Below are 12,038 nucleotides of genomic sequence, written 5' to 3'. Positions count from 1 at the left end.
CAATTTCATTTACTTAAGACATTTGTCACATCTAATGTTTGTCCTCAGGAGCTCTTCATGGTCTTATCTTAGGTTTTAACTTCACACACTGTGTTTGGCCTCTGTTGTCTATGGCGAAACAAGAAAGAAACATGTATGAATAGCCTGACTGTAAAGAGCAACTTTGACCCTAAAGAGGGACTCCTTATGGCAGAGAGTAAAATCATTCTGTCTGCAGCACAATAAGTCAGCTCTGAATAACGTCACAAAAAAAAGGTGAGAGCGCAGAGACGATGCGAGACCCCATTATGACAAAACCAGTCTTGTACCAGGGATTGATGGCGGTGCGTGTACACCTGGGGAAAGACGGGGAGCGTGTCTTCTACGGCAGTGATCATATCGGCTCTCCAGATGAGACATCAAACAGTGTTATGGTTGTTCCTTTAAGAAAAGTAGGACAAGCAGCAGGCTGCAAAATAACTTCAAGGTGCAGAAGACGCATGAAAAAAACGACAAACTATTTTTAGAGTGGAACTCCTATTTACTCCAACCCCAAAGTGCAACCTCCTCGACATGCATGAGCCTCATCTCTGTTTCTTCCTCTTCCTATGCCATACAGAGCATATGCAATTTGGGTTCCCCCAAATGAAGCCACCCACGCATCAGGTACAGTATGAAAACCTGGGACTTCCTGTTATGACTTTTGGTTTCCTGTTTCCTGTTGAACATTCTGTCAGGGCCACCGACACACACACAGACACAGACAAACACCGAGCCAAACACCCGCACACACACACAGGAACACACAGAGACGCACACGCACACACACACAAACACACACACATACAAACACACACACATACAAACACTCAAATCCTCCATAGTGACAGCCAACACTCACACTCCCCTGCCTGGTCTCAACGTGCTATACTTGTTTGTCAATGATTCTTTCTTAAACATTGGTGACAGTTATCAGGAGCATCTGGGTGTGTCCTCAATGGACAGTAAAGATATAGTGCCATGCTTTCGTCTTGAAGTATTCTCTCTGAAAGATACATACAGTAAAGCAATGGATTTTATGGGGTGTGAATTGCAGGCATGGGTGCTGTATATAATGGGTTCTGTCCAGCCTTGTCAAATGTGTACAAAACAGAAGCGTATCAAATAAATCATTAGCCGACAGAGGCAGCTGCCTTCGACGTTCTTCATCAAAAATGTTATTTATTCCATGTCTCCATCACACCGTTTAATGTTAAAGAGAGCAAGATGGATACATATCTGGGGAGCACTGAAACGGCAGTAACGCCAGCAAGTGCCTGTGTGCACCATGCAGGCAAACCGCCCTTTGCCAAAAATATCAGAATACCGTTGTTTGTGACACATGACATGCTGCCGCTGCAACCCCCCATTGAGATACCTGAGCCTGATGCCTGATCTCGGCATTGCAGCCCCCTGCCCCCCACAGCCACCCCTACACCCACCGTCACCTTTCCCATCGCTCACACCAGGGGTCAGCCCCCATCACTCTTAACGAGCACACGTCTTGCCCCCTTCCTGTGTTGGCTCTAGCTTGTCATGCTGTGTGTTCACTGACTGTGTGCAGGGTAAATCATCTAGCTAGACCCCCCTCCCATACCTCCCCTGTTGTCCCTTTCATGCAATGACACTCGTCTGAGCAGGGGGAGAAAAGGCATCTATAGGGAAAGCATTACATCACATACATTGAGTGCATTACGCATACTCTATCCTGTCGTGTTCCTGTGCATGTGTAGCTTGTCACCATCGTTACTTTATGGTGGACGATGCAAGAATATATTTTGCTGCGCTAATGAGTGCATTTGTATTCTGTGGACCACACGCCATACCACGGTTTTATAACACGAGAGAAGCACAATACCGTCCCTCTTTTTTCCTCATTTTCAGCTTATCTTCCCCTCCCCCTTTCTTGCAGATTGGAATTCATTAGCAATCAAAGAGAGACTGACAAACGCCCAATCTTAATTACACTCTCATTTGCATATTTGCATATTAATGACTGCAGACTTTGCTGTTTCTCTCTGCTGCTGCAGCACAGCCCCCCTGCACGCTTGCCCATTACTACCTCTTAAACTTAGCGCACACTGCAACGCCATAGCCGTCTCTCCACAGCTCAAGGCCTTCTCCTCTCAGCAGTTTGACACATTCAAAGCAGACATTACATCCTCGTGATAGAGACAAGCAGACTTTGGTGCAGATGAAAATACACAATAACCTTTGTGCAGGAGCTTAAAAGGTACAATGCTTTCAGTTTTTCAGTTCGGTCATCCCACACTGCGTTAGACTAACTATAATGTAAGCAAATGAAAATATATTCTTACATATTTTTCTGTTCATAGCCAGGGTATAATATCATGGTATGACAACGTTTTTCGATTACAAAAAAAAGGCCTCGGTGTGGTGTATTCTAATGTGCTTCCTCCTTGTGGTGAAATGAGTGTACAACAATTAGCCATTTTACATTTCAGTGAAGGAAGTCACCTTGATGAATATCACCATACATACACTTTATGATTTATGTATATAAAAAGGCAACTTGATTTTTTTTTGTCATAAAACATATTTATTTAAAATGTTATTGAGAAGAGGAAATACACAAAGAAAAAGACTAATGGCTGAACAGAGGATGACATTAAACATAACATTTGTCCTAGGCTACTGCCATGAATCAAATCTTATTTTCAGAATTACATCAGTCTCTAAGGGGACCAAGAGATACCAAAAGATTGAGGCTTTAAGTTACGGATACACAGAAAAAAAAAAGGTATTCTCCTTGATGCAGTTTTGAGGTTCATGCCAAAGCGTTTTAAACATTTTGCTTCACCTCAAGTCATTCCAAAACTGGTAGCAGCAGCAACTAGAGTAGCGTCAACAAAAGCACAAACTGCAGCAATAATGAGTTACACCACCAACCTAAAAGAAGCCCCTCGTTTAACAATAGAAGAAGAAAGGTCACCACTGAAGCACCTTCTACAGTCCCCCTGACATAAGTAAACCACCAAAAAACAAAAGGCCTTATACCTAAAGTGAGGCAAAACAGAGGAAAGCCAACCAAATGATGTACCAATTTATACAAATTAACCTAGATTTAAGCATTATCAGAATATCTGGCATGAAGTACGGCGGTGTCTTTACACCTCAAAATGTATCTGGAAAGAAATATTAAGTGAATGCACCGTATTCTTATGATGCAGTTTTATCAGTGATTAAATATGCCTCTCTTGGATTGGCACCAGTATTCAGAAACACGCCCTATCCCTTTGCAGTGTAGCAGTTGTAGGTTCAAGCTTCACGATGTTCAAGAGCCATGCATACACAAGTGTCTGGCAGAATAGCTTCGACATCCTGCACAAACTCAGCCCACCAATCTTTCGCGGATTCCATCCAATCCAGCAGATAAACTGCTAAGCCACAAATTAGTGATTAAATGGCTCCATGAACACAGATAATTGAATAATGGCCAGCAGTCCAGTGTGTTGCCAATCTTACATTGTGGAAATAGTACAATCATTTCAACAAAGGGTTGGGAGCCAACATGGAAGTCATTGTACAGTGAAGATTACAAATATGTTTCTCTCATCTCCCCCCTCCCCCCTCTCTCTCTCTCTCCCTCCCTCTAGATCACAATGGATAATCAATAGGCTAACATGTTGATTGATGTAATGTATGAAGCCCGTGGAGGTTGGACTGGGGGAGCGTGTGGTTTCCGATGGGTGTAGCCGCTCGCCTAGTTCTCTCGTGCACGCACAGAGTGGGAGTGTGTTCTGCTGCGCCTCAGTCTGTCGTGCGCGTGGGAGTGCTCGGTTGGTTGAACCCCATCGTTTTACAGAGCCAGCCGGCAAAGTCCACCTCCTCCACCTCGGACCGTTTTATAAACGTGTGGTTCTGCAATACAGACGACAAAAAAGAAGAAAAGAACGACAGTTAAAAATAGCTGTGAGCGTTAAACCCGCCCGCCACAGGGTGATCTCTGGGCGCCTGCTTACACAGACCTGCACTTGACGTAGACAAATAATCTTCAGCAATTCATTGACCAATGTTCTTTTGAAAAGGATGCATTAACTGCACATGCACATTTAATCCCCTTCACGTACAATAACAACTCAGGGAGATTAGTCTGCTTTGTACAGACTTAAAAGGCTGTAATAGGTTTTAAATGGACCCAACGTAAAGCGTCTCCAGTTCACATTAACCAGATCACAACCATCATTACACTGTCGGGCACAGAACAAAATCTAATGCGGTTTCCTGAGGCGTTTGGTGTGGGCGCAGTCGAGTCAGATTTCGACCTGCACATTCAGATCCCATGGATCCTTTTGCTGGTGTGCTTTCTGGCGTGTACCCATAGCACTTTAAATATTAGCCTATGTGTACAGCCCGTTATAATGACATTGTTCACATTAATGGTCACCACATTGTGAATGAATTGATGGAGAAGTAACTAGGTGGACACCTTATTAAAAAGCAGGACTGCAACTTACTTATTTACTTTTAGTTACCAATTATTTATTTAAATGGCGCATAAATAATGGTGTTATCTGAATAGTATCCAACAACCAAGTAAAACGTATACATACAAATATCTCAGTTTCTGAAGCTACAAGCTGTGTTTGGAATTTCTACTAAATTAATAACAAAACCATTGGATCATCGGTCGTATTCAAAACACTTTCGGTAAGTCAATGTCCTGTTCTGAACAGGAAGCTGCGAAACTAACTCACCATCAACATCTTCAGATCAGCTCGGTCGGCCGGGTTTTTCATTAGACTGGAAAACAGAAAGAAGAATATGAGCAGTTGTCCAAGTGACAGACGTAGTCACACGCACGCATACACACTCGCACGCACGCACACAAACACAAAATACTAACATGCACACCACAGAAAAAACAACCCTGATCCAACATTGCTTGCAGACAGCTTGAGTGCACTGCAAAGGCGCATGTCTGATGTTCCCATGCGGAATGTGACTCACCACTTAGTCACAAAATCTTGGAAATCAGACGTAAAGACTCCATGTGGCAGTTTGGGAGGAGGCTGCAATCCAGAAGAGACAGGTTAAAGGTGTCGATTGATTCATAGCGTTTGTTTCTCTACAAGGCATTAACCACTCTGTGCATTCTCCCCGCGGCCCACTGTGTGCTGTAACCACGGGACATGAGCTCCGATAATCAACGCATCCTATTAGTTTCACAACCACTCATCAGCGACAATAATTATCTTATGCGAGCGAAAGGCTATGCTGCCGGTGACGCCATTATCTGCATCTTTTGATACCAATGCATCTGCCTCCTACCTCGTTGACGATGTAATCCAGGAGCTCAAAGATAGCCATGACGGGGCCGTGACCTTACAAAAAAATACAATAAAGATTAGAATACATTTTGAAGTTGTAGAGGAACAAAGTTGCCACATGCTATTATTAATTTTGTCATTAAGATAAGACACCATTTTATTAATCACCAACGCAGAATTCAGGTGTGACAGCAAATCAAACCAAAGAGGATTAACTAAAACTATGACATAAGACCCATTTACAAGGTCTGCCCAATAGAAAGTGCCTTTGTTTGCCTCACCGCTGCTGACAGGCCGGCCCGGAGGTCTGGCCCTGGGTGAGGTGCTGTGGGTGTCCCCCCCACCAGCCCCATCCAAGATTGATCGTCCGAATATGGCCTCTAGTTCCCTGGGCTCTGGTGGAGGGATGGGGTAGCGGCCGATGGAGAGCTCGACCAGGGACAACCCCATGCTCCAGACATCCGACTGCACCGAGTAGTGGGTTCCCTGGAGCCTTTCAGGCTGCACCAAGCACATGAGGTAAGAAGACAATATCACAACGTCAATGAAGAACGCATAGGCAAAATGTGAATTTATTAGTAGAATTATACAGCTACGGGTCATTACGGAGATGCTAGGATTCAAGCATCTAGTTCTAGATATACATAGACAAAGCTAGAACCTTTTTGGCTGGTAGTTGAATACCATAGCCACTACACTATCCTGCCCCCAATTTAGAAATATCCCAAATGTCATTAGTTTGGTTAGTTTGGTAGAGCATGTCTGCCCGTAAAGATCTCTATCACATTGATATTCCCCGATAGAGAGATACAGTTGCATAGGGCCGTCACGTACAGCACAGCAGGGTTGGATGAATGCCTTGGCCTCAGAAGCGCCAAGAACGTACCGACATGTAGGATCTGGTTCCCACAAACGAGTTGGCCATGGAGTCAATCAGCTGGCCGCTTACGCCAAAGTCACACAGCTTGATCTCCCCGCGGGAGTTCACCAGAATGTTAGAGGGCTTCACATCTAGATGGAAAAAAAACAAAAACATGGAAGAAATATAGAGTAATTTATTTACCACCGGTGAATTAAGTATCTAGCTAGCTATCGACCCGAAATGTGTTAGTAACATTACATTTCATGACCTAACAGATAGCAATCAACTGTGTGCATATCTGGCATTATTCATCCCAAAGACTGGCAAACAACTTTGCCATCAGAGTGGCTATATATAGCTGGTTGCTAAGTACCCAGCCAGGGCAACGTCAAGTCTACAGACTTCTTTTTAGGTGAAGCACTCTGCAGAGAGCTCTTTCAAAATATTGACAATGGGATACCGACTGAATATACTGTCTTATAGTTGGTTACAATATTGCTGTAAATATAATTAGTATTATAAGGACAGACAGAAAGCAACCAGACAGACAACCCAGTTTATTTTTTGCCCAGGATCACAAACACACACACACAAAAAAAAACATAAAATAATAACTAAAGAATAATGAGGATTCTCCTTTTCTTTCCCCAACATTAGCATGAAGATAAGATATTTGTACTATTTATAAGTAAAGACATACCTCTATGCATGATCTGGTGTTTTTCTCTTAGATAGGCAAGACCCCTTAGAACCTGTTTCAGAAAGATCACAACACAACATCAATGACAAAGAACGACCAACCAATGTATCCCATATCTAATAGATACAAATCTTGTCCTAAAACTGAATGATACACTCACAGCAATGCTGACTTTGCCCAGGATCTCCTCTGGAATCCTCCTGGCTTCCTTCAACACTTGGTCGAGAGAGCCTCCATCCTCCAAAGCAAACAAGGATATAATATTACTCCATGTCGTTCATACATCCCTGCTACACAATCTCAAATTGGGTTACAATGGGGGCTCATCGTCCCCATAGGTAGTTATAAAACACTAAATGTGATCAAGTCCAATTGTATATGTACTTCACAGATAACTAGTTGCGGCTCAGATTGTGAGAGTTAACACAATATAACACTTTTGTAACCACATTAAGGCTTAACTTGATTTTCACATAGAGGTGTGAGCCGCACGGGTAACCTTATCTTACCATGTGCTCCATGCAAATGCTGATCTCTCCGTCGCTGTAGAAAGCTCCGTAGAAGCCCACAATGTAGGGAGAGTTACACTCATGCAACACCTGCAGCTCTCTGATAATCTGGTTTCTGATAGCAGGTTTGATCTCTAGATGGATAAGCTGGCCGGATACAAGGGATATTATTGGCATGGGCTCAAATCTATTTTGATAATGTCATGTTGAACAAAATTAAATGAGAAGCTTTTGATTTAATTTTTAACATGTCACTTACACACCCAGAAATACAACATGTCAACACGAAGCTCAAATTTAAACAATAAACATTGTAAATTACTGTTAACCATTTATGTGTTGCTTACCTTTCGGGCCATAATATAGCCTGATGGTTTGTGGCAAACTTTGTTCACGACCCCTCCGTTACCAGCCCCAAGCTCACAGATGCGATGAAAGTCGTCATCTTTCAGCTCTCCTACTTTGGCCTTCTGGGTGAGGAAAGCCTCCAACCTCTTTTTCTGCTGATCATCTAGATCCAACTCCTCCAGTTTCTTTTGAAGTGCTTCTAAATTAGCTCTGAAGAAATTAAGAAATTAAGATCGATGGAGAAAGAAAGTATGTGTCAAGACTATAGTGACATTTAACTGAGGAGAATGGATTCAGGAGTTAAAGATTTAGTGAGCAAACCACTTACTCAGATGCCAACACACTGTTGTTAGAGCTTGACATTCCATCCCCGGAGGTCGCGATGGTTAAGGGCCCGGGTCTCTTTTTGGGGGCCATAGCTCTCGAATACGAAGTCCAGGCAGAAGGTAGTAATTAATTTTCCCCCTGCTAAAATAAAAAAACATGCGGGGAATCATAAGTTTAATAATAACAGTGATTTGTAGATTATAACTGATGTGTTGTAAGAAAGGTGCATTCTGGGAAATTACGTTTAGAAGACTTAAGGACGCATGTTAATCACTCTGCAGGACATAAAGTATAGCTCGTCAATACCTTACAAGACAAACTAATTGGCCAATTACGTTTGTGTCGTAAGTACATAGTGTTGATACATACGGTCGAATTGCAAAGACGGATTTAACAAGGTTATATGAAATTTCTGCTAATTCAATGAAAGCTGAGATTCGATTGTACGCGACCCCTACCGTATTAGTAAATGCCAGAAAGGGGCTACTGTTAGCTGGTAGGCTAGCGCTGCTCAACAGCTGACTGATCATTAAGCAGGAAGTGGGTCGTTACACGCTGCTACTAAAACAAACGAGACAGTGTGCACCGTGATAACCGTGCACCGTGTTCCTGTTTTATAAAACGCACACGTTAAGATACACCACACAAGAAAACTGGTTTATAAGCCAGAGCCATCGCCTCACCAATGCCATTAAGCAAGCTAACGTCAGCTAGCTAGCTGTTGCATGATAGTCCAACTGTTACACCATTTAGCAAGATCACCAGCCAATGTCCGACTGCACCACAAATGATGCCTTTAAGACTTGTTTTTTGTTTTTTAATACTACGTCTGTAGTCTATATGCTTTGCTGGTTTATATATTCCAATGGGCAGGTGTGCACTAGCTCTTTAGACAGTGCCAGGTAAAAGGTTAGGGGCGCGGCGAAGTCTCGTCCGAAACCCAGCTGGCAAAACGGATAAACCTCGCGAGAACAGGTTTTTGATTTAAAAAGCACCGTTTTAAATTAATATTGGATGTATTTACAGTAATCGCACGTTTAAATTATTTAATAGAAATAAGGCAGATACGTTACCGCCGTTCATTATACTGAAAACAACTAGAAATGGAAACATTATTAAGCCCAGTTTTTTTTTATAACACCCTAAACCATTATACTATATCTAATATTCAAGTGAACGTATCGAGCCCAGTTAGTAAAGCATTAGTAAAACACAAACTTGTAAAATCCACTATTAATGCAATGGGGACAAAAGTGACTGAAGACCTTTGAACGTTTCCTATAACCCAATCCATGAATCATCAATATATAAGATCACTATTTTAACTTTATATAATTAAAATTAGCGAAATTCTCAGAGTGCAACTTAATCCTTTTGCTGTATACAAATCCAGCTAAAAAACAACATCCTTTTACCACTAGATGGCGAAAGAGGATTGGAAATGACCCGATTAGACTTGACTCCGTGTAACTCCCATTCTATGTACGGGTTGAAAAATATTCTAAGTACGATTTTTATATAGTTAACTTTGAAAGATCATATTAACTTAAAATCTAAAAAATAAGGAAATCGCTGTTGTTCCAGATTTGAATAGGCCAATCAAAATAATTGTCTATGTTTCTATGCACTATATCCTCTTCATTAGGATTCAACCACCACAACAACCATCCTTTGGTCAGTGTGGTAACCATAGCAACGGCTCTCTGTCCAGTGCACTGTAATGGCCTCTGACCCTAGATTGGTGACCTTTGATCCAAGGGTCATAACCTGGGGTCAGGAGGTCAACTTTGGCTAGAGGACAGTAAAAGCACTTCACTGATTGGCTATCATTTGCCCTTTTGATACCCTCATCTATATAATGCTGTATTGACCACCAAAACCATCTCATACCGTCTAAAGCGCCCTACCCACTTGGCCAAATACTAAATAAATATGAAACCACAGTAGTCTATGTGATTTTTTGATTTAGCCTACTGACCCAAAACGTACCGTGCGATGTGAGTGTAATCAATATCTTCTTAACCTTACAACAAGCCTTTACCTCTATTGTTAAAAAAAAAAAGAAATCATGAAATAGGATGGACAACCACAGACCAAACCAACTATCTAATAAAGTGCTAACTAGTCTCCGATCATCGGGGCAGCACCCTTAGCCCAGGTAGGATCATCCTCCACTCCCACCCCCTGTTGTTCTCACTGAAGGAGGGTGTGTGGCCGCCCAGATCCGCGCCCGTGTTCCCTCGTTCCCCTCCATAATCTATCACTCCCAGCAGCACGACCTGTCAATATATCTACATTCATTAGAGAGGCTGCGCGAGGGCCAGGGCCTTGCGGTGGGGGGCAGGGCGAAGCATAGCAGGTGGAGGTAGAGGGTGACGAATATCTCGCCGCGAAGGACACAGGAAGGAGAGAGAGAGAGAGAGAGAGAGACAGACAGAGAGAGAGAGAGAGAGAGGGAAAGAGAGAGAGAGAGACAGACAGACAGACAGACAGACAGAAAGAGAGAGGGAGAGAGAGAGAGAGAGACGGAAGGACAATAGTAGAAAAACAAAAGCGGTGCAGTGAAAGATGTGTGAGTAAAAGGAAAGCGGATAAGAACGCGAGGTTTGTGAACATGATAGATGTCAAAATCTATTCATTATTTTTTGCATATATTATTCAATGAGCATAAAGCCCTCTGCTGTGTATGCGGGGTTGTGTGGTTTGACGTCAGCGCTATCCTTAATGGTAATGGCTGTTTGAGTAGTAGTCCCTGGTACAGGAACAATACATCATTCCCTGCCGGCAGATTGTTCAAGCTCTCTACTGAGGATTTGCTGCAATGGGCGGTGTGCTGTGCTAGCCTTATTGTGCAGACATCACCACCTCACCTCGGCCCAGGCTCTCCGGGTACATCAGATGCTGCTTTACAAAACCCTGCTCTCTAGCATGTTGTGTTTAAGAGCCTGTTCAGTCTGGTTTGTGGAATGAGGCTGAATGAGGGGGAAATACACAGGTTGTTTTATGACCATTCATTTTGGAGTAGCCCTTGGGCTTCCCTGGAATGTGTGTGATTTGCAGCAAAACTTGTGATATTATGATGCATCAATATTTTTGCAATTATTATCCTAAGCTAGTATACACCTGGAAGGGGTGAGGGACATGATTTGTTGGTGGATAAATTCATGTGTAAAGGCCATGGTCCACTAGGCAGTCATACTTTTTTGTGTAAATCACATCCACCTTTACATTATTATAGGGTATGAAACAAAAATAAATATAAGGCCACACACACATACCCACACGCGTATGTTGTTTTGTATAATTAAATATGTTATATTGCTATGCCCCTAATAGTTGAGTAAAAACATTCAAAGATATATAGGGTTAAAGACATGTTTGCCTTCTCTACGTTTCAAATACAACTTAATAAAAAGCATGCAGGAACTCAGGTTTGTCCCTCATCTAAACATAAATCTGATTTATATAAACAGTCTGACATCCATCAATATGAAGGGATCAGAATAAAGGGAATCAGCTTTAAAGAAAAATATTATATTATGCACACTGTCCTACTTATAGAGTTGTTTTATTATTACTTTTTTTGCAATCCATAGATCTCCTTTATTGTCTCTTATTTAATATAGTTGATTGTTCAGAAAGGTAGCTTTGAAGTGTTTTAAATATGTGGAAGATATTGAGAGGTCAGCTGCAATAAAAATCCATGCTGTGTTTCTTATGCTGACTTTATTAAACACATTAAATCCTACAATGGGAACATGCCATAGTCATTCCTATAGCTATTGCTATCATCCAAAGCACATACTCGGGTGGATTCCATTCACTCATGCTAGTATCATTTATTTCCAAAGAACGATAACCCCTCAGCCTCACACAAAAAACCCTGGCCCCAATCGTTATTTAATTGCACAGGCGGTAGGACTGTGTATGCATCGCACACCACGTCAGTGTGTTTTGGTTTTTGTCCTCCATTTTTTAATAGA

General features: G+C 42.2%; 1 protein-coding gene across 1 annotated transcript; it reads right to left on the bottom strand.

Annotated features, from left to right (window-relative positions):
• Positions 1 to 2,555: 2,555 nt before the first annotated feature.
• Positions 2,556 to 8,971, bottom strand: LOC307086393 (dual specificity mitogen-activated protein kinase kinase 2-like). Its single transcript, XM_079751584.1, has 12 exons — positions 8,739 to 8,971; positions 8,057 to 8,196; positions 7,728 to 7,938; positions 7,381 to 7,527; positions 7,032 to 7,109; positions 6,872 to 6,923; positions 6,196 to 6,320; positions 5,591 to 5,810; positions 5,311 to 5,363; positions 4,990 to 5,051; positions 4,737 to 4,782; positions 2,556 to 3,900 (listed from the first exon to the last, which is right to left on the bottom strand). The coding sequence occupies exons 2-12, from the start codon at positions 8,143 to 8,145 to the stop codon at positions 3,790 to 3,792; spliced, it is 1,194 nt and encodes a 397-aa protein (XP_079607710.1). The 5' UTR covers positions 8,146 to 8,196; positions 8,739 to 8,971; the 3' UTR covers positions 2,556 to 3,789.
• Between the last annotated feature and the right edge of the window lie 3,067 nt (positions 8,972 to 12,038).

Source organism: Pollachius pollachius, assembly GCF_949987615.1.
Source record: "Pollachius pollachius genome assembly, chromosome: 14".
NCBI classification, from domain to species: Eukaryota; Metazoa; Chordata; class Actinopteri; order Gadiformes; family Gadidae; genus Pollachius; species Pollachius pollachius.
The sequence above is the reverse complement of the archived record's forward strand: the minus strand, read 5'-3'. Positions and strand labels throughout refer to the sequence as shown.